General features: G+C 40.1%; 1 protein-coding gene and 1 non-coding gene across 11 annotated transcripts in view; one reads left to right on the top strand and one right to left on the bottom strand.

Annotated features, from left to right (window-relative positions):
- Positions 1 to 300: 300 nt before the first annotated feature.
- Positions 301 to 26,977, top strand: part of MTMR3 (myotubularin related protein 3) — a 141,671-nt gene continuing 114,994 nt past the window's right edge. For 4 of the 10 annotated variants that reach the window (XM_007975371.3, XM_007975370.3, XM_007975369.3 and 1 more), the window contains exon 1: positions 301 to 650. In XM_007975371.3, the coding sequence (XP_007973562.3) occupies positions 636 to 650 (15 nt within the window). In that variant the 5' untranslated portion in view covers positions 301 to 635. Of the gene's footprint in view, positions 651 to 5,826; positions 5,949 to 26,977 lie in introns of all 10 variants that reach the window. The other 6 variants (XM_007975377.3, XM_007975380.3, XM_007975379.3 and 3 more) reach the window with 3 other exon arrangements.
- Positions 16,467 to 16,573, bottom strand: LOC119627502 (U6 spliceosomal RNA). The gene has a single exon (XR_005243688.2). It is a non-coding gene; the product is annotated as a U6 spliceosomal RNA (small nuclear RNA).

The following is a 26,977-nucleotide window of genomic DNA, read 5'->3' as shown; positions in this document are numbered from 1 at the left end:
TCTGAATACAACTTCTAAAACACTATATTTACTTGCATTATATTAAACTGATTTTATCCTGACCACAATTGCAGGTGGAAGATACCACTATTGTTCTATTTTTCTGGTAAGTAGAGTGAGCCATGTCTTGCCCAGGGTTACAGAGCTTGGAAAAGACGCCTCCTAAAAATCTGTAGGACCACCTTTGGTTTTCTTCCAGATTTTTTTTGTCATCTCTTTTTCTCCACCCATTTCCCATCTGTCGAGCCATTCTTCCTCCGCTGGGTTTTTTCGCGAGCCTCTCCCCAGCCGCGGGTACTAGCTTGGGCTGCAGCCTCGCCCATCTCCTGGGGCGTGACCACCTGTCCAGGCCCCGCCCCCGTCCAACCGGCGGAGACCCGCCCCCTTTCCCGGACACCGGGCTCAGCGCCCAAGCGTGCGCGCGCGTCCCCGGTCGTCGCCCGGCTCGGCGTCGGGAGCGCGCTCTGTGTGGCCGCTGCCGCCATGTTGTTGTGGTTGTGAGAAGGCGGCGGCGGCGGCGGAGTAGTAGCAGCAGGACTAGACGTCCCAGCGGCTCAGGCGCTACCCCGCGCCGGCCCTGGCAGGCAGCCTGGTGGGGTGGCGGAGGAGGAGACTGTGCCGTGGCGGGCCTCGCCATGTCCTGCTGCCCGGTAAGAACCCCATCCCCGTCCTCCGTCTCCTCGGGGGGTGAGGAAGAGCTGGAGGAGGGGCCGGCCTCGGCCCCGGCCCCGGCCAGGCGGCTGTCACCCTCTGAGGAGGCAGCGCCCTGGGAGGGCTGGGGACTGCGTGCGGGGCCCGGGGAGGGGCGTCCCCAGCGGCCGTCGCCGCCAGGGGGAGGCGCTGGGTGTGGGAGTGGGAATGGGAGCTCAGCGGCCGAGCTCGGCCCGGACCCTAGGTGCGGGGGAGGCGGGGTCCTGGGCTCGGGCTGCCTTCCCAGACCTGGCGGGGATGGGCCCGTGCGGCTCTGGGTGTGGGACGTAGCCTCGGAGCGCCCGGGGTTATTCCCACGGACTCCTGGGAGGTGGATGTGCGCCCTTCGCCCCCTGCCGGGTCTGTGGCGGTCCATCGTTGCCGGATACTGGAGGTCGGGGGCCATGGGAGCCCCGGGGCGAACTGTACGGGCCTGGGCCTTGTGGAAGGGAGTGACCGCCTGATCCTGCAACAGGGCATCCTCCTGACCTGGTAGTACTTAGGTGGGAAGGATGGTTGGGGGCGGTTGGCCTAACTCAGGGAACACTGGTCAGACTGCTCCGCAAATGATTACAGTGTTATTTCTCCGGTAGAAATTTTGCTTTATGTATGGCATTTCCAGACCCATAAGATGATATTGTCGGTTGTATTTTGGGCTGGAAAACTTATGTTAAAATTATGGGGTAGATTTTATGGCCACGTTAATAGACTCCCCTGGAGTTTGATAATCTCACTTGTGAGTTTTGGACATGGATTACTATTACATATTGATGTTCAAATGTCCTTTCCAGACCCAGGCCTAAATTCTTACTGTTATAGTATCTTGACATCCACTTTGTTTTCTGACATCTACTTTTCCACAACCTAGACAAAACAAAACCCCAAAACCATGTACTTTTCTAGTTGAGGTTCAGCTTTCTCATATGTGAATGGTAATGCCATGAGAGGCCTGGGTTGAATTACAGGAGATGATTTTTTTTTTTTTAATGTCAAATGTTTGTGATTGGTCCATGGAGAGGTGGTGGAGACCTTCCCCTTTCAGATTCAGGGCTGTTCAGTAGGACAGGAGACATTGATGGCATGCAGAAAGTCTTCCCTTTATAGGGCCTATGACTTGGGTAGGCTAGAAGAGTTTACAGAATGACACCTTCTTTTCTTTCTTTCTTTCTTTTTTTTTTTTTTAAGACGGAATCTTGGCTCTCCCGCCCAGGCCGGAGTGCAGTAGTGCGATCTCTGCTCACTGCAACCTCCGCCTCCCGGGTTCTAGCAATCCTCCCACCTCAGCCTCCCAAGTAGCTGGGATTACAAGTGTGTGCCACCACGGCTGGTTAATTTTTGTATCTTTAGTAGAGATGGGGATTTCACCATGTTGGCCAGGCTGGTCTGGAACTCCTGACCTCAAGTGATTCGCTTGCCTTGGCCTTCCAAAGTGTTGGAATTAAAGGTGTGAGGCACTGCCCCGAGCCAGAATGACACTGTTTTGAGTAAACCCAGTATAGTATGTGATATTAAATTTGGAGGATTCTAGAATTTTAGATTGGCTGCCTATGAAGACCTCTGTTGGCTCCAATTACTCCCTCATTTTCAGGTGACTCAGAGAACTTCAAGTGACCAGCACAGTGGTACAGCCCCGCTTGTCATTAATGGCCAGCCATGAAAGAATCTGAGTTTCTCAGCTTATAGGCCAGGTTCTTCAGTGGTTGTCTAATTTAAGGCTGGTCATTAGAAATATTATGGACTACCTAAATTCCTCAAACTCATGCAGGACCTGGTGAATTAAAAATCTCTGAGGATAGAGCCTGGGAATCTATCCTTACAAAGCTCCGTGAATGATTCTGGTCAGTAAGGCATGTGAACTTTTGCTTTAGGTTGGGTATTCCAAAGACGTCAAGACGTCCCATTAATTATGACTTCTCAGGGTGCTTTTGTTTATAGATCTTTAAGAATTTAAGAGGTGGAGAAGAAGGGAAGCATGAAAAAAAGAGATGCAAATTGAGCATCTCTTAAAATACAATGGATTTATGTCGGGGAAACAGATTTGTTGGCAAAAGTTAATTTGTGCACAGGTTATTAGGAACACATTTGATAAAATTAGATGCTGATTAATTGGAGATATACTGTACCCAAAGATATATTGAAGAATTCAGAGGAAATAAATAGGGAAGGAGAGGAAGTAAGTCAGCTTCTGGCTCATAAAGGGATCCCCTGAAGATGCTTCCCACCATCGTGGTTGCTCCTAAACCGTCTGACTCAGATTTCTAGTGGAGGGTAGGATGGGTGTGTTAGCAGTCATTTGAGACCAGGGTTGTGAACCAGGAAGGGTTACTACGGATTGTGAAAACTTCTTGAAATTTGCCGCAGGCCATGAGGAGTGGTAAAGTCAGTTTAAAAATCTGCTATAGTTCTAGTTACCACGTTCACACCTTCTTCAGTAAAGTGGAATGCTGTTTCCAAAGGAAGTATTCATGTTTTAGAGGGGGGTGTGGTGAAGGTTCTTACAAGTTTGGAAGAGGTGGAAGAAAATGTTATAGTTGTGTAGAGTAGTGAAGGACTTTGGTAAATATCCTGTCAAATCATAGAGTAGTATTTTTAGAGTTGCACCCAGCTGTCCATTAGAAGAGCCAGAGGCCTTGTCTGTTTTGTTCCCAGGTGTCCCCAGTACCCAGTGCAGTTATCAGCATATTCTGCGCCCTCAGATATTTTTTTAGTAAGTGAATAGTATTGATACAACAGTTATGGTGGTTTATAGCAGTGTTATTAAAAGCTACTTAATATTTTGCAATGGATTAAAGAGTCAGTTTTTGATCAAGTAGGGTTCTGGATAGGAAAGAAAATGAAAATAAAGAGCCAGCTTTCAGTGCTTGTTGTTTGGAATTTTTGAGATTCCTTTAAGAAATTTTTTCTAAAGACTGTCGTGAACATTATTGTGTCCCCTAGTTTTTGAATCTTAGTGGGTCTTAAGTGTTTTAGATATTAGTGACTTTTTTAAGAGCACAGTAAATGCAGAGGTAGTATAGAATAATGGGAACTTCTGGACTGACAGACATATATTCTGATTCCATCTGTGTCATTTATTGCTGTTGGGAATGTCACTTAACTTCTCTGGGCATCAGTTTTCCCATCTATACGATTAAGAGCCTATAGTCTTTGACCTCAAGTAGTTTCTGTAACCTGATTCTGCAAATTTTTAATAATTTCTAATTATGTTATTTGGTATTCATCTCATATAGGTAGACGAACCTTTCTTATTTAAAAGAAACAAGATTCTGTGTTGGGTTCTGCTTTTAGCTTATAGATTTTAGACATTGTCCAAAAGTGCTTTGGAAATTGAATGTATGTTGCAAGTGTTATGTAGAAAGAACATGCTTATGCTGTTGTAATTCGCTTAGTGTTGAAATCAAATCGGGTTTTACATTGGGAACTTCATAAGTTAGTGTGAAGTCACAAGACTTGAGAATGGTTTGGGGGGAGTTTGTGCAATTTATATAGCTAGCTGTTTCTTACCACCCAATTCTGTAATTTTCTATGGTGAATATATACATAAATTTATAATGAGTGTAACTGATTTAAGATATAAGATGATATCAGATTCATACTGGGTTGAACTAGGACTCCCAGTAACTTTAGAGGCTACCAAGGTTATTAACTTGTCATTGCTATTTTTAATCTTAATTTTGTGATATCAATACTGATATGCTTTTATCATTGCTTTTGTATCTAGAAACAATATACCTTTTAAGTTTATGTTTGTATCAGATATTAAAAATGAAAATTGTAGCATGAAAGTGGGTAGATAGTAAATCTTGGGTTCAAGCCTGGGTTGTTATTCTTCATTAGCCGTGTTGTTTCTGGCAAGCTACATAACCCCTCTGAGCTCCAATTCCCTCATTAGTGAAAGGAAGAAGAGCAACTTCTCTACTTTTCTAACAGACTACTGGGGAGGATCAAACAGAATAGCGTATATGAAAAGTATTCTAAAAATGTAAGGGGCTGGTATTAGAATCATATTGTATTAGAATCCTATTTTATGCCTTGGCAGAATTGGCTTGTGGAGCAGTGGTAAACCTAGTCCGTATTGTCAAGTTCAGGATTTACCAGTATCACTGATATGGCAACAGAAAAGGTTTCTGCTTCTGTACTCTGGCTGGAGAAACCTTTCAGCACATGTATCCTGTCTGCCAGTCGGAATAGTCACAATGTTGCTGGGACTTCAGAGGAACCTGGGGTGTCTGACATTTATGCCAAGGTCTGTACTTGGAATAGACTTGGCTGGCTTTCACCTATTTTCTTATGTTGGAGCAGTAGTAGAAGGTGGTAGGAGCAAGGAGTTTAGTACATTCTGTGTAAAGTTTTAAGGCTGTGTTTTTAAGTAGCAGGTGGCAGTGTCATAGGGTAATGAAATCAGTGTACTTATTTAAAGCATTTTCAGAAGGAGAATGTATCAGTACGTTGCATAAAGTAGAAGTAAATATAGACACAGAGGTATTGTCTTGATGCTGATAACTACAGATACTCAGAATGATTTCGGTATGACAGATGGTAGCAAGCTTTTCTGATTTCACTTATCTGGGGTCTAAATCTAATTTCTTTAGTAGTTAAGACTTTTTTTTCTTTCTTTTTTTTTTTTTTGAGACAGAGTCTCGCTCTGTTGCCCAGGCTGGAGTGCAATGGCGCAGTCTCGGCTCACTGTAAACCTCCGCCTCCTGGGTTCAAGTGATACTCCCTGCCTCAGCCTCCCGAAGTCGTTAATACTTTTGTAACTTAGTTGCGGAAGAGAAATATAAATTTATTTAGTTTTCAGAATTATTCATAAATTTATACTCTGGCAAAATATAAAGAAATTAGAAGTGTATTGATAAATCATGACATAACTGGCAAGAATTGGTATAAAGACAAGATGGTTAACTTGAAATAGGGTTGTTATTTATTCTATTCCTATCATTTTTCCATGAGATAAACCAAATATGTAATTGTTTAGACTGATTCTACAAATGACATGGGAAGACAGAGCGTTTATAAAAGAGTTTTGGAAGTGATATAGGACAATAATTTGGAGTTTTAACTTAATATCATTTAAATTTCAAAATGAAATTATTTCTGTTATGAAAGCTACAGAACTTTTTTTTTTTTTTTTAGACGAAGTCTTGCTCTGTCACCCAGGCTGGAATGCAGTGGCATGATCTCAGCTCACTGTAACCTCAGCCTCCTGGGTTCCAGCAATTCTGCTGCCTCCGCCTCCCGAGTAGCTGGGATTACAGGTACCCGCCACCACGCCTGGCTAATTTTTGTATTTTTAGTAGAGACAGGGTTTCACCATGTTGGCCAGGCTGATTTCCAACTTCTGACCTCAGGTGATCCGCCTGCCTTGGCCTCCCAAAGTGGTGGGATTACAGGCGTGAGCCACTGTGCCTGGCCCAGAACAGTTTTAGTGTTTTTAAAAAAAAAGTAGAGATGACCTGTAATCCCATCTGGATGTAATGTTTGGTATTTTTATTTTTTGTTAAACATACCTGTTGAAATAATTAAAGAACAACTTTCCATGTAAAATTGATATTCCCTTAATGAACATGTAGTTTTTACAATATGGATGCGTCATAGTTTATAGCAGTTCTGTGTTGTTAATGGATATTGTCAGTTTTTCTCTTAAAGCAATACTGTGATGAACTTGTTTGGACATTGAATTGTCCTATTATTTCCTTAGGATAAATTCTTTTTTTTTTTTTTTTTGAGACAGTGTCTTACTCTGTTGCCCAGGCTGGAGTGGAGTGGTGTGATCTTGGCCCACTGCAGCCTCTGCCTCCCAGGTTCAAGTGATTTTCCTGCCTCAGCCTCCTGAGAAGCTGGGCGTACAGGCACGCGCCACTACGCCTGGCTAATTTTTTGTATTTTTAGTAGAGATAGGGTTTCACCATGTTGGCCAGGATGATCTCGATCTCCTGACCTCATGATCTGCCCGCCTCTGCCTCCCAAAGTGCTGGGATTACAGGCCTGAGCCACTGCGCCTGGGCCAGGATAAATTCTTAAAAGTGGGTTTATTAGCCAGGTGTGGTGGCTCATGCATGTAATTCCAGCATTTTGGGAGGCCAGGGCGGGTGGGTCACCTGAGGTCAGCAGTTCAAGACCAGGCCAGCCAACATGGTGAAACCCCGTCTCTACTAAAAATACAAAAATTAGTTGGATGTGGCGGCAGGCATCTTTAATTCCAGCTACTTGGAAGGCTGAGGCACAGAGAATCACTTGAACCCAGGAGGCGGAGGTTTCAGTGAGCCGAGATTAAGCTACTGCACTCCAGCCTGGGTGACAGAGTGAGACTCAGTCTCAAAAAAAAAAAAAAAAAAAAAAAGTGGGATTATTAGGTTACAGGGTATGTATGTTTTAACTTTGGATATACTCAAGATGCCCTTTAGATAGGATGTCTATACGAAATTCCCATCAACAGCATATTAGTATTCAATTCCATATATTCTTGCTAGTGATTTGTCATCTTTAGCTTGTTGTTGGGAGTTTAAAGTAATTTGAAACAGCTTTTCTTCTGTTTCTTTTTCAGCATCAGGACTTCCTTCCATAGCTTAACTTTTGGGAGAGAGCTGATAAAAATGAAAGTTCAGTGCAAGGGAGTGGTATAGACCAGTGGTCTTCAAACTTTTTGGTTGCTTAGCCCATCACTAAAAAATTTTGAGCATTAAGCAGGTGTGGTACATGGTCCTGTGGTCCCAGCTACTTAGTTGGCTGAGGCCGGAGAATGTTTGAGGCAAGGAGTTCAAGGCTAAAGTTCACTGTGATTGTGCTTATGAATATAGCCACTGTATTCCAGCCTGGGCAACATAGTGAGACCCTGTCTCTTTAAAAAAAAAATGATGGGATGGGAAGAGTGAAGTCAGAAAAAAAAAAAAAATGATACGACTTCATGTTGTTGCTTTGAGAAAAGAGAAGAAAAATTGAGCATCAATTCTTAATCCTTAGATATTTAATTTACAAATAATATATGTATAGTAACTGATTATTGTGGACTTTATAAAATACAAACAAAAAATTAACAAGGTTGATAATTAAAAATAAAGTTCAGATATTTTCCTTTTTTACCCTGGGGCGTCTTGGTTACTCCTGGAGGTGTGTGTATGTGTGTGGGTGTGTATATATAATATATATGTGTATATATAATATATGTATATATAATATATGTGTGTAAAATATATGTATTATATATGTATATATAATATACGTATATGTAATATATAATGTATGTATATATAATACATAGGTGTATATGTAATATGTAATATGTATGTGTATATATGATATATAGTATATATATATATTTTTGAGACAAGAGCCTTTCTCCGTTACCCAGGCTGGTGTGCAGTGGTGCGACCTTGGCTCACTGCAACCTCCGCCTGCTGGGGTGAAGTGATTCTTGTGCCTCAGCCACTTGAGTAGTTGGGATTACAGGTGTGTGCCACCATGCCTGGCTAATTTTTGTATTTTTTAATAGAGACGGGATTTTGCCAAGTTGGCCAGGCTGATCTGGAACTCTGCCTGCCTTGGCCTCCCAAAATGCTGGGATTACAGGTGTGAGCCACCGTGCCCAGTCTCCTGGAGATATGTTATATTTGCTTTGTGTGCTACTGCTTTAGACTCTTAAGGTTTAGTATTGGGCATTTACGGATGCTCGTGTTTGGGTATTTCACTAGTTTTGCAGATGGTCCAGTTTAGTTGGATCTTGAATGCCTTTAAAATGTCTCATGCTAGGCCGGGCATGGTAGCTCTTGCCTATAATCCCAGCACTTTGGGAGGCCGAGGCGGGCGGATCACAAGGTCAGGAGATCGAGACCATGGTGAAACCCCGTCTCTACTAAAAAATAGAAAAAAATTAGCCGGGCGCAGTGGCGGGCGCCTGTAGTCCCAGCTACTCGGGAGGCTGAGGTAGGAGAATGGCGTGAACCTGGGAGGCGGAGCTTGCAGTGAGCCGAGATTGCGCCACTGCACTCCAGCCTGGGCGACAGAGCGAGACTCCGTCTCAAAAAAAAAAAAAAAAAAAAATAAAATAAAAAATAAAAAATACAAAAAATTAGCCGGGCGTGGTGGCACGTGCCTGTAGTTCCAGCTACTTGGGAGGCTGAGGCAGGATAATCTCTTGAACCTGGGAGGCGGAGGTTGCATTGAGCCGAGATTGCGCCACTGCACTTCAGCCTGGGTGACAGAGTGAGACACTGTCTCAAAAAAAAAAAAAAGAAAAAAAAGTCTCATGCTCTTGAGAGTCATATCTGCAATAAGGGCAAAAATAAATTTAAAACATCAGTTCGATACTTTTTGCATTGTTGAGGTGGCTGAATTTGGAAAGGACAAATAGTAGGATAAGAAACAATGTAAGTAATCTATCTCTTTTAGATATGAAGAATTAATATTGTGTAGAACATATTTTTAAAAATTACGTTTTTTGGAAAGCAGTTTGGCTATAATATATATCTCCCTGTTTTATAAGAGGTTAGGTCCTAGAGACTGAGTGAAGGGATGAATAATTGCTACTTGCTCTCCTTTGCTTTCAAAGTACCACAATTAACCTGTCACTAACTCTATTTGGATTAGCCCGAGCCTATAAAAAACTTTCCATGATGATTCTTAGATTAAAAGATAATTTTTTTCTTGAGTTAGAATAAGTTGCTTTTCATCTGTGGCTGCCTGCCCCCCAGCCCCTATAAGTTGTGAAATCAGGAAACAAGGCTTTTTGTATTAGAAAACAGTGGGGAAATTAATTTCAGTTATTTCATGTGGGTCATTGGCAGAGAAAGATAATGTTAAAATCTTAGAGACTGTGAAAAGAGATTGTATTAAGCAACTTGAGTGATTATTTTTTTGCCAGTTAAAAGAAGTGAGATAATTTATATGGAAGATGATTGCTATATGCAGTGCTTTGCACAAAAGGCTACATATCTCTTTTTACTTTAGGTAACATGATTTATAAGCTACTTTTACATATGTATTCTTAGATCATCATAAGGATTTGAGATCATCATTTAATCAGGACTGTTGGGACTTGCTGGAGGCCACATGCTTAGTGTTTGACATCATATTTCAAGAGGTAGACTGAAAGTTGTGCAGAAATAGGGATTGGTGGCTGTTCTCTCCTTTACTTCCTAGCAGTTAATACATTGCCTGGTACAGAGTAAGCTATCAATATTTGTGGACTAACTGTTTAAACTCCTGCATATTTATTTACACATGTAAATAAGTTATAGTATTGTAAAACCAACAGTTAAGTTTTCCATAGTGAGATTGTTCCTTCATCTTACGTGCACAGAAAATATTTTTGTGGAAGAGGTCATGAATTTTAGATCAATGTTTCACATATCCCTTTACTTTCTCTTAAGATACTTTCATGGTGACAAAAAAATACTCTTAATGTCATTCCTTTCACTATGTGTGTAACTTCTGTGGCAAGACTGTATAATTGTATGTATGTATGTATTTGTTTATTTAGTAGGCTGCTATTTATAAAGGAAACATACTCATTAGTTGGCCTTTGCATACATAATGGTTCCCAAAACATGGACTCCATGGTTTGCTGTGAGTGAATGAAAAAGAGCAGGTATGATTCCCCTCACCTTTGTCATTCTGTCCAGTTTCCTGTACATATGGTTGACTTACTCAACTGTAAGTGTAACTTCTTTACACTGAAGAAAATTAGTCTTCCAAAGAACTAGTATGTTACTTCCCCCTTGTTCTGCAGTACTTAAAATCCTGTTTGGTAAGTGAACTAAGACACTTTTATATACAGAAGATACCCTGGATGGCCATGAATGGAAAGATTAGTAGTAATTAATTTCTGTCTTGGTGGGATAATGTGGCTTTTTTGCTTCTTATTCTTTTAGAGTTTCCCATTTTTCTACAATGAGCATGTATTACTTTTATAAGTAGGAAAAACTGCTGTTTTATTTTATTTTTTATGTTTTAAGGTGGAGTCTCATTCTGTCACCCAGGCTGAAGTGCAGTGGCGTGATCTCAGTTCACTGCAACCTCCGCCTCCTGGGTTCAAGCGATTCCCGTGTCTCAGCCTCCCAAGTAGCTGAGACTGCAGGCACAAGCCAGCACAGCCAGCTGATTTTTTTGTATTTTTTAGTAGAGGTGGGATTTTGCCATGTTGGCCAGGCTGGTCTTGAATTCCTGACCTCAGGTGATCCGCCCGTCTTGGCCTTCCAAAGTGTTGGGACTACAGGTGTGAGCCACCACACTCAGCCAAAAACTGCTACTTTAAAGTCTTTATGTTTCATTGGATGTCTTGTGAAGGTTTATGTCGCAGTCACCATTGAGAAAGTGGGTGGTTAACTGGCTCCAGTTCCTAAGAGGAGTGGCAGTTGTAGGAAGTAGTATGGGAGGAATGGGGCAGGTAAACTGATTTGAACTTTATCATTGTGAACTCCACTATGACTAAAGACATTCTGGGATTTGATCACAATTAAATACAAGAGGACTGAGCCATCTAGTTTCTTTCTTCTGAATAAGCTGATTGAGAATTATGAAAGACACTTTAAGAAAAATCAGTTTCTTTGAACTCTGTAAACACAGAACTCAGCCCAAACTGCCGAGTTCTGTGTCCGTGTGTGTGTGTGTGTATGTGTGTGTGTGTATGTGTGTGGTGTTGTGTTTTAAATATCAAGTGGAGTTGTAGCAATTCAGATGGGATGTGGTTTATATTAATACATCTGATATGAGTTGGAAGATATTTAGGCAAATGATTTTTATTATGACAGTATAGACTTATTGGAGTTTTGGTGTTAATATATAGCTGGGAGTTGAGCCGTTCTAAGTTTATATAGTCATCTGGTGATATTTTAGGAAGAGCTGTGTCATATATCCTCTAGAGTTTAAGTGATTAGAGCTTGTTGGCTTTTGCTGTTAGTTTACTGCACACTTGTAGTGTTTTAAATGCTTCTGTGAATGGAGAACATCATTCAAAAAGGTTAGATTTCTGGGTTAAGACATTTGTTATTATCTGCCTTTAAAGAGTAAGATTAGGCTGGACACGGTGGCTCGTGCCTATAATCCCAGCACTTTGGGAGGCCAAGGTCAGGAGTTTGAGACCAGCCTGGCCAACATGGCGAAACCCCATCTCTACTAAAAATAAAAAAATTAACAGGGTGTTGTGGTGGACATCTGTAATCCCAGCTACTCAGGAGACTGAGGCAGGAGAATCACTGGAACCTGGGAGGTGGAGGTTGCGGTGAGCCAAGAGAGTGTCACTGCACTCCAGCCTGAGTGACAGAGGGAGACTCTGTCTCAAAAAAAAAAAAAAATGTTGAAGAGCAGTTAAGATAATAAACGTAGGTACTGTTAGGTTGGTGTAAAATCAATCGTGGTTTTGGATTGTGAATTTTAAATCATTATAACTAGGCCCAAACAGATCTCTATTTATCAAAATAGGAACCATTACAATCAATACATTTTTGCCGATGAGAAACAAGTTTGTTTATTCTTGTAGTGTAAAAATCCGTGCTTTGGGATTTGATGAACTTTTGGAAAGCATTTTCTGTATCCTGCTGGTTGTGGAAGCATTTTCCCTGCAAAAAATTTTCTAGATGCTTGGAAAAATGGTAGTCGGTTGGCAAGTGGTCAGTTGAATATAGTGGATGAGGCAAAACTTGGTAGCCCAATTCAACTTTTGAAATGTTGGTTGTGCAGCGTGTTGTCGGGGAGAAGAATTGAACCCTTTCTGTGGACCAGTGTTGGCTGCAGGCATTGAAGTTCTTGGTGCATCTCATCAATTTGCTGAGCGTACCTCTCAGATGTGTTGGTTTTACTGGGATTCAGAAAGCTGTAGTGGATCAGACCAGGAGCAGACCACCAAACAGTGACCATGACGTCTATTTGGTGCAAGTTCGACTTTGGGAAGTGCTTTGGAGCATCTTCTCAGTCCAACCACTTAGCTGGTCATCACTGTTGTCGTATAAAATCCACTTTTTGTTGCACAATCCAACCAAGAAATGGTTCATCGTTGTTACATAGACTAAGAGAAGACAACATTTCAAAATGACGATTTTTAAAATTTTTGGTCAGCTCATGAGGCACCCACTTATCAATCTTTTTCACCTTTTGGCCAGGCGTGGTAGCTCACGCCTATAACCCCAGCACTTTGGGAGGCCGAGGTGGGCAGATCACTTGAGGCCAGGAGTTCAAGACCAGCCTGGAAAACGTGGTGAAACCCCATCTCTACTAAAAATACAAAAATTAGTTGGGCATGGTGGCGAGCGCCTCTAATCCCAGCAACTAGGGAGGCTGAGGCAGGAGAATCACTTGAACCCGGGAAGTAGAGGTTGCAGTGAGCCCAGATTGCACCACTGCACTCCAGCCTAGGCGACAGAGTAAGACTTCATCTCAAAAAAACCAAAAAACAAACAAAAAAACTTTTTCATCTTTCCAATTGGCTTCAATTGCCAAACAAGCGTAGAAGGTCGACATTGAGTTCTTTGGCAATTTCTCGTGTAGTTGTAAGAGGATCAGCTTTGATGATTGCTCTCAACTGGTCGTTGCCAACTTCTGGCCGGCCACAACACTCCTCATCTTCAAGGCTCTCATCTCCTTTGCAACACTTCTTGAACCACCAGTGCACAGTTTCTGGGCCAAATGTGTAGTTGATGTTGTGAGTCGTCTCCACTGCTTTATGATCCATTTTAAACTCAAGAAAATCACTTGAATTTGCTTTTTGTCTAACATAATTTCTGTAGTCTAAAAAAAAAAAAAAGCAAAAAATACGTTATTAGCAAGAAAAGGCACGAAATGTGCCTTCAAATGGTGTATAACATAACCACATTTATTTAAGAGTGTATTCCAGTACCAAATGGCAAATTTCAACAGTGCAAAAACTGCAATTACGTTTGCACCAACCTAATAATATAATTTTTTTTTTAGTTAGAAATTTTATAGTACAGAATAACAGGCTTGACACACACATGCGCGTGCACACACACACACACACACACAAATCCCATAGAGAATCTACAAAGCCTGTCTGTCTCTGAATTCCACAACCTTGGCTTATTAAAGTAAAATTTAAATATTTAAAAAATTTAGAAAAATATGGAGAATAATTTAACAAACACCATGTATTAATTCAGTAGGTTTCTTTTCCTTCCTTCCTTCCTTCCTTCCTTCCTTCCTTCCTTCCTTCCTTCCTTCCTTCCTTCCTTCCTTCCTCTCTCTTTCTTTCCCCCTCCCTCCCTCTCTCCCTCCCTTCCTTCCTTCCTTTCTTTTTCTTTCTTTTTCTTTCTTTCTTTCCCTTTCTTTCCCTCCCTCCCTCCCTCCCTCCCTCCCTTCCTTCCTTCCTTCTTTCTTTATTTTCCTTTCCTTTTTCCTTTCCTTTCCTTTCCTTGGAGTCTCGTTCTGTTGCCAGGCTAGAGTGCAGTGGCACAGTGACTGCTCACTGCACCCTCCATCTCTCAGGTTCAAGTGATTTTTGTGCCTCCGCCTTTTGAGTAGCTGGGATTACAGGAGCTCCTCACCACGCCCAGCTAATTTTTGTATTTTTAGTAGAGACAGGGTTTCACTATGTTGGCCAGGCTGGTCTTGAACTGACCTCGGGTGATCTTGGCCCCCCAAAGTGCTGGGATTACAGGGGTGAGCCACTGTGCCTGGCCTATATTTGTTTTTAAAAATTAAAATATGCATACAGTTGCAGTCCGTTTTGTCATCCTCTTAGATCCTATTTTCTTATGCAGAAGTTATTTATGTTTTTAGCTCATGCACTTATATTCTTCCTACAAATATCTACATACATTTTATGTAGTATTGTGTTTCAAATTTATGTGATATTTTAGTACATACTTTCTATAATTTGAAAAATGACATGTCGATATATGTGTATTATTATTACTGTTTTTTGAAACAGAATCTTGCTCTGTCACCCAGGCTCTAGTGCAGTGGCGCAATCTTGGCTCTCTGCAACTTCCGTCTCCCAGGTTCAAGTGATTCTCGAGCCTCAGCCTCTCGAGTAGCTGAGATTGTAAGTGTGAGCCACTGCACTTGCCTTACTTCATTAATTTTAATAGCTGTGTAGTATTCATATGAATGAATAGTACACAATTTTAGTCCTTTATTGATAGTTGTTTTCAACAAATATACAAAGGTAAACTTTTTCCTCAAATTGGGTCAAGCTACATATGTTGTTATAAATTAGCTCTTTTTCTCCCAATAATAATAGTGTGCAGGTTTGTTCCATGGGTATATTGCATGAAGTTTGGGGTACAATTGACCCCATCACCCAGGTAGTAAGCATAGCACCCACTAGATAGTTTTAAGTTTTCTGAGACAGGGTAGGTCTCTGTCCCTCAGGCTGGAGTGCAGTGTTGCGATCACTGGTCACTGCAGTTTTGACCTCTCGGGCTCAGTCCATCCTCCCAGCTCAGCCTCCTGGGTAGCTGAGACTACAGTGGTGCACCACCATGCCCTGCTAATTTTTGTATTTTTTGTAGAGACTGGGTTTCGCCCTGTTACCCAGGTGGCCTCGAGCTCCTGGACTCAAGCGATCCACCCACCTCAGCCTCCCAAAGTGCTGGGATTATAGGTGTGAGCCACCATACCCAGCCCCTAGTAGGTAGTTTTGAACCTCATGCCTTCCCATCTTCTCCTCTCTGTTAGTTCCCTGTATTTGTTTTTCCCATGTTTATGTCCATGTTTACCCATTGTTTAATTTAGAATGATGATCTCTAGCTGCATCATGTTGCTGCAAAGGACATGATTTTGTTCTTTTTTATGGCTGCAGCGAATATTTGGGTAAAGAAAATTACAAAAGTATCTCATACCGGTTTTTTTTTTTTTTTTTTTGAGACGGAGTCTCGCTCTGTCGCCCAGGCTGGAGTGCAGTGGCCGGATCTCAGCTCACTGCAAGCTCCGCCTTCCGGGTTCACGCCATTCTCTTGCCTCAGCCTCCCGAGTAGCTGGGACTACAGGCGCCCGCCACCTCGCCCGGCTAGTTTTTTGTATTTTTTAGTAGAGACGGGGTTTCACCGTGTTAGCCAGGATGGTCTCGATCTCCTGACCTCGTGATCCGCCTGTCTCGGCCTCCCAAAGTGCTGGGATTACAGGCGTGAGCCACCGCGCCTGGCCACTTTTTTTTTTTTTTTAAATGAAAGTAAGTAGTAGTAATCCGTAGTTCAGATCTACTTTATAAGTGAGTCACTGATAAAGACAGTAGTTACACATTTTATAACATTACCTTGATGGGGCAAATGTTTCTTATTTTGTTTTACATGAATTAATTTGGATGAGACTTTCTTGAATTACTTACATTTATAGCGTTTACCTCCAGTGGGGTTGAGATGAGGAGCCTTCAGTCCAACAAAGTTGTATACATGCATTCATGGAGATGACACTTGGGTTATTAAATAAGAAACACTCATACTTGTCCACATGTAGATGCTACACATGGTCCTATTCTGGAAATTTTGCTATGTTGCCCATGCTGGTCTTGAACTCCTGAGCCCCAGTGATCCTTCCACCTTGGTCTCCCAGAGTGCTGGGATTATAGACGTGAGCCATTGTGCCCAGCCAGAAATGTAATTTTAATTCCATAGTATATAGTATATTTTATTGTGAATAGAGTATGTGTTTATTCCTTAAGTAGCAAATTGACTCCTGTAACAGTTTTAATAGTTTTCTAGTTATTTTGTCTTTAGTTTCCCAGACAAATAATGCTGTTGTCTTCAATCACAGTATTGATTAGTTCATCCCATTCTTCATATTGATCATTGTTTTTTGGATATTAAATAATACTACTCTAATAATTAAGAAAGATGGAAAGCCTCACCAATTTGCATGTCATTCTTATGCAGGGACCACGCTAATCTTCTCTGTATTGTTCCAATTTTAGTATATTTGCTGCTGAAATGAGCACTCCATTTCTGTAAAGCTTGAAAAACGGACAAAACTAACAGATGAGAATGGAAATCAGAATAATGGTTATCTTTGGTTGTGAGGACGGGAGATTGTAGGTGTGCTGGTAATGTTCTGTGTCTTGATATGGGTCGTGATTTCGTGGTTGTGTTCAGTTTCTGAGAATCATTGAATAGTAGACTTAGGAAATGTGCACTTCTTTGTATGTATATTATACCTCAGTTAAAAACTTTTGCCTCTCACAAAATTTTAAAGAACATAATCTTCTGAGTTTGTCTTCTTTTAGCTTTTGATGTAACTTTTCCACTACTTCTCTTCATATGTGAATACACTTAATGATAAGCCATTTAACCTGTTTATTATGATATAAAACAAACATTCAGAAGAGTGCACAAATCGAATGTATAGCTTAATGAAAATTTAAAATTATTAAATTGGAGGTTTTTGGGGGTGCATTATACCTGTATCTTTGTTAGGAGGGAAGGAGTTGATGGAGGGCTAAAAATTTTGGAGAGGACAAAGTTTTAAGGAATCTCAGAATACCGGAACCTCGCCTTGGCTCTGCCTTCACATTACTGTTTCTTTGGGTAAGTCATTTAACTTATTTAGATCTCACTTTTTTTTATATAAGAGGTGTAATACTTAACCTTTCTTTTGCAAACTGAATTAGGTAGGTGCAATTCAGGTAAAATAATAGGAATATAGAGTACTGTTACTAAATAGGTCTTTATTTAGGCCATTGAATTTAGGCCACTTACCTTACAGAGCAGAATTGTGGTATACACAGACTACACAGCTGGTGATTATTGATATCATTCATTTATTATTAGGTTAGTATTGAGGCTTAGTTAACTATGCAGGCACTACCCTGTGATTTATTGTAATACATGTATTAACTCACTTAATAGTCTAGGATTATTCCCAGAGGTAGGTAAAATTATCCCAATTTTACTGGTGAGACAGTTGAGGCAAAATTAAGTTAAATAACTTGCCTAGCTGGGTTGAGTTCTTGAGTCTGTGCTGAAAAAAAGTTTTTTTTTGAGAAAGGGTCTCACTGTCACCCAGGGTGGAGTGAGTGGCGTGATCTTGGCTCACTGCAGCCTCTGCCTCCAAGGCTCAAGTCATCCTCCTGCCTCATCCTCCTAAGTAGCTGGGACTACAGGTGTGTGCCACCACACCCGGCTAATTTTTTTGTGTGTTTTATAGAGACGGGGTTTCGCCACTGGACTCAAGTGGTGTGCCTTGGTCAAATCCCAAAATGCTGGGATTACGGCTGTGAGCCACTGCGTCCGGCCTAAGCCTGTGCTCTTTTTTTTTGTTATATTGCCTAGTTGTGTGAAAACACTTAAAGACTTTTAGGCAAATGTTAAGATTTTATAATAATCTGTTAGAGAGTTTTTGAAGTAAAAATTTTGGTATTTTGAACCAAAATTAGGAGAAGAGTCTCATTTATTTTGACCATCATGATTCTGGAAAAGATTGATGTTAATATTTATTACTTGGGCTTTATTCCCTTAATTCTCTCCTAAAATGACTAGGATATAAGCACTATGTAGTTTTCTTTAAGTATATATATGTATTTTAATCTTAAAGGATTTTGTGACTAATTTACGAATGTTGTTTAATTTTTAGGCAAAATGTTAATGAAAGGGAGTTTTCAGACTTGGAGGCAGATCAGACCAAAGTTTAGTGTTCTTGCTTCAGTGGTTTAAGCAGCATCTATTTGGTCTTGGTATTAGAGCAATAAAATTCTATCATATATATGGTTGAAAATTATTTTTATTAAGGTATATTTGAGTATGGTTCTGTGAGGTTGGGAAACACATCTAGTTTTGCAACCACCATGATCAAGATATAGAGTAGTTCCTCAAAAAATTTCCTCATGACCCTTTCTATAGTCAGCCCATTTCCTCACCTCTAGTCTCTGGCAACCACTGATCTGTTTTTTCTCTGTTGTATTGTCTTTTTTCCAGAATTCCATGTAAACAAAATCATGCAGTATTTAGCCTTTTTGTTTTAATTTTTGTTTGTTTAATAGAAATGGGAGGTCTTGTTATGTTGCCTATGCTGGCTGCAAACTCCTGGCCTCAAGGGATCCTCCTGCTTGACTCAGTATGTGGCTTCTTGAGACTGATATCTTTTATTTACCCTAATGTGTTTTGAGATTCATCTATGTTTTTATGTATCAGTAATTACTTTCTGTTGCTTAGTAGCATTCCATTGTATGGATGTACAACAGTTTCTGTATTCATTCCCCAGTTCATTTGGGTTGTTTCCAGTTTTCGGTAATTACAAATAAAACTGCCATAAAAGCATTCATGCATACATACATACACATGTGCCCATGTATTTTTTTTATGGTTTAAAAAATATGGTGCCTAGAACTTTTAAAACTTTATTACAAAACCTGAAAAGACTGGTGATTGTCACAGAACATTATAAATTGCTTAGGAAACTTCATCCCCAAAAAAGCCCACTCTGGAATGAGAATAATCTGTTTGTGTAAATAATCTTACAGTATAAACTGTAAGTCATTTGAATTTTTTTAAATTAAAGAAGTACACACACACATACTTGTTTAATGGGTAAATTTAAATATAGAACTTAGTGCATAATTTCATATTTTATGTTTTTAGTAGCTTTTAAATTGTGAATCATTGACTTTTTTGTTCTTCTAAGTAGTAGAATGGTTATATAATTGGTTATGACAGTTGGTTTTTTGTTTTTGAGACGGAGTCTCGCTCTGTCGCCCAGGCTGGAGTGCAGTGGCACGATCTCCTGCCTCAGCCTCCTGAGTAGCTGGGACTACAGGTGCCCACCACCACGCCCGGCTAATTTTTTTGTATTTTTAGTAGAGATGGGGTTTCACGATATTGGCCAGGCTGATCTTGAACTCCTGACCTTGTGATCCGCCCATCTCGGCCTCCCAAAGTGCTGGGCTTTCAGGCGTGAGCCACCGTGCCTGGTCGGTTATGAAAGTTTGTAAGTAAAAAGTATTTGGGAAAAATTTTAGAACGACAGAATTCCTTTTTCTTCTCCTCTCCTCCCCTCTTCTCCCCCAAGATGGCTGATAATATTGATGGTATTAATATTGATAACCAGAGTTTCATGTGAACAAGACATAAAACTTAGGTTGATTAGCTATGTTAATAAATTATCTTCTTTGTTCCTATGTAGTGAGCTTTCTTTCTGCAGCAATCTGAGGCCAAGAGAAATAGATGAGACCTTTTTACCTTAGAAAAGAGATTGCAGGCTGGATGTAATCCTAGCACTTTGGGTGCCCGAGGAGGGCAGATCGCTTGAGGTCAGGAGTTTGAGGCCAGCCTAGGCATCATGGTGAAACCTCGTCTCTACTAAAAACACAAAAATTATCTGGGCGTGATGGCATGCACCTGTAATCCTAGCTACTTGGAGGCTGAGGCATGAGAATCACTTGAACCAGGAGACAGAGGCTGTAGTGAGCCGAGATTGTGCCAGTCCACTCCAGCTTGGGTGACAGAATGAGACTCCATCTCAAAAAAATAAAAATAAATAAAGAGTTCGCATGCCATTTTTGCAAGTTAATTTTTTGAAGTTGCAGTTCCAACCCTGAGTCAGACTACCGAGGCCATACGTGGTTTGACATTTCAGAGAATAGTAGAGTGTTTTTGATTTTCTTTTTTTCTTTTTCCGTTCTTTTTTTTTTTTTTTTTGAGACAGGGTATTACTGCCACCCAGGCTGGAGTGCAGTGGTACAATCATGGCCCACTGCAGCCTCAATCTCCTGGGCTCAGGTGATCCTCCCAACTTTGCCTCTTGGATGGTGGGACTATAGGAACATGCCACCATGCCTGGCTAATCTTTGTTTTTTTTGTGGGTGTGTGTGTAGAGATGGGGTTGTGTCATGTTGTCCATCTTGAACTCCTGGGCTCAAGAGATCTGCCTGCCTCAGCCTCCCAATGTGCTGGGATCACAGGTGTTAGCCACCTTGCCCAACCATTTCTTTTGTGTAGTGTGGAATCTTAGTTTAAGCCCTCAGTATAAATGTATTATATAATTGAGGTGCTAGGTGTACAGAGGTACTAGAACTACAGAGCTTTTCTCATTAATGTACGTTCCTTCTGATGTTGAATATTTAGAAAACTGAATGTTGTGTTTGGAACCAAGGGATATTACACTTGAAATATGGTCATTTGGTGAATAGGTATCTCATTTGTAGGCTATCATTATTTTTGGCTATTTCACATTAAAATACCTGCCTGGAAATACCTGCCCAGTTTTGCCAGTAATGGCGATTGCAGGTTAACAGTTTGTCTTCTATATGTCACTGTCTGATGTGGACAAGACTTATAGCTCTTTACTTTAACTGAGACAATAATGTTGGTGATCCAAGTCTAGAATTCCAGGATGGGGCTGCCAAAATTAATACCATGGAAGTATGGAGGTAGCAACTATGGGATTAGTAATACAAATAGTTTTAATTAGCTTTATCAGTTGCACACTTAATCTTCATTGCTACCTTGTGAAGTAGGCATGGCAGGCTGTATATTGTTACTCTTACTTTACAAGTAAGTAAATTGTTTTTCATAGCTGTCAGGACTTACCTGAGGTTGTCCTGCTAGTGAGTAGCTGAAATAGTACTTGAGTCCAGACATCAAGTTGGATGCTGTTTCCACCATGGCAGTTTACTGTTGTGAATAAGAGCTCAGACTTGGGTTTGAATTGTGGTTCTACCACTTACCTCTGATCTTGGGCAAGTTCTTTAACTTTTCTGAGTCTCAGGTTTAAAATGGGGATAACAATAATACCTCTTAAAGCTCTTGTGAGAATTCAGCAAGTGCTTACGATATATAGATAACCAATAGTAAGCACTCCGTATTTGCTAATTGTGGTTGTTGCTACTGTTATTACAGTGATAACACAACAATTTTACATCCTCTTTCCCCTAAGGATCTGTGTTAAGAGTTGAAAGACAATACATGTAAGAAGCAAAAATATTCAAAGATGATAGAATAAGTAGCAAGGGGAGTTGATTTTAGCAGGAAGATGGACAACGTTCAGAGAGAGATATGTGTGTGTGTGTGTGTCTTGGTTTTAAACATGGAAGCAGTTAGACAATTAAGTTACAAGTGTGTTAGACAGTTGGAGCTTTAGGACAGGTTGAGTAGGAGGACCAGTGTTGGAGGGAAACTTTTTAATCATCATCACAGATGGCATATGGAAATTTACATTTCTACCAAGATTTAAACATACCAATTTGCTATCCTCTATTATGGTTCTTAGAGCTATTGTTACATCAGAATGGAGTAAGAAGCTTATCATACATTTTTCATTTTTAGTGATTATACAGAGAATAATACAGAACGTCAGCATATATCCTACTACAGTATATCCTTGGTATACTTGGGGGATGGGTTCCAGGACTCCCACATACACCAAAATCTGGGCATACTTAAGTGCCCCAGTTGCCACTGTGGAACCTGTCTATATGAAAAGCTAGTCCTCGGCCTGCTGTATTTGTAGGTTTCGCATCCCAAGAATACTTTTTCCGTCCACATTTGGTTAAAAGAAATCTGCACATGAGTGGACCTGTGCAGTTCAAACCCCTGTGGTTTAAAGGACAACTGTAACAAACAAATAAAAGGACGGTCCCTCTCCTTAAAATTTCATAGTTGATATTTGTATCATAGTTGATATATAGGAGTTGATGCTATGAAAATTTCATAGTTGATACAATTTCATAGTTGAGCCCTTTTACCATGTGTGTAAGTCTTAGGACTAGGGAATTCAGAAGTATAAGTTACGGGGTTGTATCATTTGGTGCTTGAGTCCTTTCTTTTGGTTAAGGTACTTCCTTGATGTAATGTTCTTTCAGGCATTTTAAATTAAATGAAGTTGTTTGAATTTACTTGTTGGGGAATATCTTGCCTTTAATATAATAGCTGCTGTGTGGAATTACGTATTTCATGTATTCAGTGTTTTTGAACTTGCATCTTTTATTACTGTATTTTTACAGCTTTCCCCCTTTTGGATATTAAAACAATTTTATGGGTTTTTGGTGCATATTTTAAATATGTGCCCTAAACACTTGCAAAAGCATATTTTAAATTATGGCAAGTTTCTTAAACCCGTTAACCTTTTATATATTAGTTGTTATATATTAACTTTTTTCAAAGTTATTATCTATCCTTTTACTGACCAATGTCAAACAGGTTTGAGCATCTGAAAGTCTAGATTCATCCAGAGCATTTGCTCAGGATGACATTTTTTTGTTTTTCTTTTGAGATGAAGTTCTCTTTGTGTTTTCGAGGCTGGCCTTTAACTCCTTGGGTCAAGCAGTCCTCCTGTCTCAGCCTCCCAGGTAACCAGCACTAGGTGCGTACCACTGTGCCAGGCTTGTTTTCAAAGTTTATAGGAAAAACTCTGGTGTCTTTTCTAAAGAGACCGGTACTACCATACACGAATTTATTTATCTCACATTTATCTGTCTGTCTGTCTGTCTGTCTAGCTATCTAAGACCGAGTCTCGCTTTGTTGCCCAGGCTGGAATGCAGTGGTGTGATCTTGGCTCACTGCAATCTCCATCTCCCAGTTCAAGCAATTCTCCTGCCTCAGCCTCCCTAGTAGCTGGGATTACAGGCGTGTGCCACCACACCTGGCTAATTTTTTAAAAAAATTTTTAATAGAGACGGGGTTTCACCACCACGTTGGCCAGGCTGGTCTCCAACTCCTGACCTCAAGTGATCCGTCTCCCTCGGCCTCCCGAAGTGCTGAGATTATAGGGGTAAACCACCACGCCCGGCCTGTCTCACTTTATATACCCTGAAAGCATTATTACTATCCATTATTTAATTCAGAGCTAGGAGCTTTTTCATTCCTGTACTGTGGAACTACTTGAGTTGCCCTATATCCTCTCCCCCTTTCCCCATTCTCAACTTTGTTTCACCGTATAAAAATTAAAAATTTGGCCGGTGTGGTGGCTCATCCCTGTATCCCAGCACTTTGGGAGACAGAGGCTGATGGATCACTTGAGGCCAGAAGTTCGAGACCAGCCTGGCCAACATGGTGAAATCCTGTCTCTACTAAAAACACAAAAATTAGCTGGTCATGGTGGCATGCATCTATAATCCCAGCTACTTGGGAGGCTGAGGCAGGAGAATTGCTTAAATCAGGAGGCAGAGGTTGCAGTGAGCTGAGATGGCACCACTGCACTCCAACCTGGGTGACAGAGTGAGACTTGATTTCAAAAAAACAAACAAACAGAAAAACCCAAAAAACCCTCTAAAATTTACAAAATGTTTTATTGATGGTCTCCTCTAAAACCCGTTACTAAAGCTGCTTACTAAAGAGTAGATGTTTTACCCCTTCAGTGATAGTCGAAGGATCATCAGAGAATCCTTGGGTATCTCAAGCTTTTACTTAACTTCAGAGTTCTTACCTGACACAGAAAAGTTGAATTTTCTTTCCTCAAGGGCATAAAACATTTTAAATGTACCTATTTGCATAAAATCTACTCAAAGAAAATTGTCAAGTGATTTTATGGGATATTTTTGCATACTTGCATATAAGAGAATCTTTTAACATAGCTACTTAATCTCCTTTGTATTATTCATTCCCTCTCTTACTAAAAACAAGTGAATGGCTTGGTTGGATGTGTATCTATATCTTTTTTTTTGATACACATTTTGAAGGAGTCTTTTGAAATGCAGTGTTTTGGCCACCATTCCAGCTCTACAGGAATATGGTTTCATGATAAAGCCAACAAAGAGCACACTGGCAGCAGTCCAGCAGCTGACTCTCCAAGGAGTAATGATAGACACTTTGAAAGGAGTGACCTAGCTCGGGATCTCACATTTCAAAGCTTCATGCTATGATTACATCGGTAAAAGGCAGCCAAGAAATCTAGATGAGATCTCGCTTGTACCTCCTAAGAGTAATGGTATATAGATAGGAAGGACTTCCATAGTCAGATGCAAGTAAGATTTTTTTTTCCTAGCAACCTTGTAAAACCCAGGGGTGGGGAACAAGTTGAGGATTCAGAATGGGAGTAACCATGGTGGAAGCTTTCCTTCTACGAACCTGGATGAGAACAGCCTTATAGTGACTGAGGGTTAATTCAAGAAGCTCAATGCCGTATCAGTTTTCTAGAGCTAAGGGAATATACATAGTTTAGTAGTAAGCACAAGTATCATGTTCACGTCAGACATTGTAGCTACTGCTTCCTACTAGAACAGACCAAAAGAAACCAAAGCAAGACCAGAATCAGTTCAGTTTTGAGGAACAGACCCTTTGCTTACTAGCATTGCACACTTCAGGAGTAAAAATAGAATGAAAGTGGATTTGCTTCAGTACTGTGAAATAGATAAGTAACTCTTGATTGTTTTAGTGGATTAGTGGTTGCGGCTCTGTTTCTAAATTAAATTTCATGGCTATATGTTGTTCTAGGTGGCAAATTAATCATCTTTAATCAGTACCATAGATTAATTATTGGCCCTTCGCGGAAATAGCAGGAATGTGCCTTTTTCATTTTGTTGAAGGTTATCTCAGAGTTAAAAATTTACATAATCTGAAAATATTTTTCAGGGATGACTGACTGTATATACCACAGTGATAGATTGACCCACTTTGATTATTGTAGAACTTTCTGTTTCTCAGTAAAAAGTGCTAAACATGATAAAATTATGAAGGATTGCTTTTAGCTATTTGCTGTATTCTTTAAAGCATATTTAGGAATGAAAAGTTAGTTTCCAAAGTGCTATCATTTATTTAATACACGTTTTCTCCAGAATGTGCTTCCCAAAAGTTAAGAGTACTTTTATTTATTTAAGAAATATGTTAATTTTTCTTTTCTTTTCTTTTTTCTTTTCTTTTTCTTTCTTTTCTTTTCTTTCTTTTTTTTTTTTGAGACAAGTTCTCACTCTGTTGCCCAGGCTGGAGTGCAGTGGCACAGTCATGGCTTACTGCAGCCTCGATCTTCCAGGCTCCCACGACCCTCCTAGACTCAAGCCATCCTCCCAATTTAGCCTCCACCATGCTCAGCTGATTTTTTATTTATTGTAGAGACTGTGTATTACCATATTGCCCAGACTGGTCTCAAACTCCTGGGCTTACTGTGCCTGGACCACAAGAAAGATGTTACTTTTTTTGAGATTTTTATATAGTTTGAGAACACAGTTGCCCTGCTCCCCCAACCCCCAGTGATATAGACCTGGTTTTGTTGCACTGAGAGAAAAAAATTAGTTTCTTAATTTATGTTGCTTTTCTGCCTTTTTGAGATTGAGTGCTTTGACTTTTCTCTTGTTTTCGTATTTGCTGTATATGTGTTGTTCCTGCTGAATTTCTTATATGGTTTAAACTTGCATCTAAATTATTTATTAGCTAGCTTTATGACTTGGGCAAGTTACCTTATCTCTCTGCTCCTTAGTTTCCCTCTTTATAAGACGAGGATAATAATATTACCCACTTTGTAGAGTTGTTCTAAGATTAATGACTAATAAATGGTGAAGCATTTACAAGAGTGCTCTATACATGTTGGCTGTTAATATTATAAGCAAGGACCTGGACTTCTCCCTTCCATTATTTGTAGCTCTTCATTTTTATAATTTTTTCATAAATAGTATGTCTCTCAGCATATAACAGAACTTTGTATTAAGGAATAATAAATATCACCTTGTATGTAATTCTTTATTATAAATATAAATTTGCTTCTTATTAAAAACAGAGTATCATTTTCTTGCCTCAGATTGAGCTTGAAAGAAATTAGTAGAAAGTGGGCCCTTTTCTTTATTTTATAGGTACCCACACACCACTGAATGTAGGTCATCGTTTAAATTCTGAGTGTACATCCAAATCTAGTGCAGTTATGGAGAACGAAACAGTTTGTATGGAACTAGAAGTGTTACTAGAAAGGTAAACACTGTAGTTGGTAGCAAACTGATGAGTTAAAGTGATGGCTCAGCAAAGATTTGGGGGTTGCTGGTTTTTATTTCACTCAGTTGTTTCAGAGTGATTACTCCTGAAATAGAGTAATTTAAAATATAGATGTGTTAAGAAATTTCATATTCCTTTCCACTTAAACGTCTTGCGAAAGGAAGCATTTCTTTAGGGATAGTTAGCTATGTGAGTGCTACATGAATTTTAGTCATTACTGTGGTGACTATATGATAACCACAAGTAGGAGTCTCACACTTTAGTTTCAGATTTGTGCTGTTATTGAGTAAATTTTTAAAATGAGATTGCCCTCTTCCTTGCTAAACTGCCATGTATATAAGCCCATTAAATTGACTTTTATGCCTCTTTTCCTTTTTTTTTTTTTAACCTGTTAAGACTTTTTTTTTTCTTTTTTATATTTACCCCAGCCTAAGCAAGACCTCAGCTCTCCATGGAAATCTTTAGTACAAGGCAAAAAGATCTATTCATTATGAAGA

Source organism: Chlorocebus sabaeus, chromosome 19 (genome assembly GCF_047675955.1).
Source record: "Chlorocebus sabaeus isolate Y175 chromosome 19, mChlSab1.0.hap1, whole genome shotgun sequence".
Lineage (NCBI taxonomy): Eukaryota > Metazoa > Chordata > Mammalia > Primates > Cercopithecidae > Chlorocebus > Chlorocebus sabaeus.
Note: the sequence above shows the minus strand (reverse complement) of the source record. Positions and strands in the feature narration are given on the sequence as shown.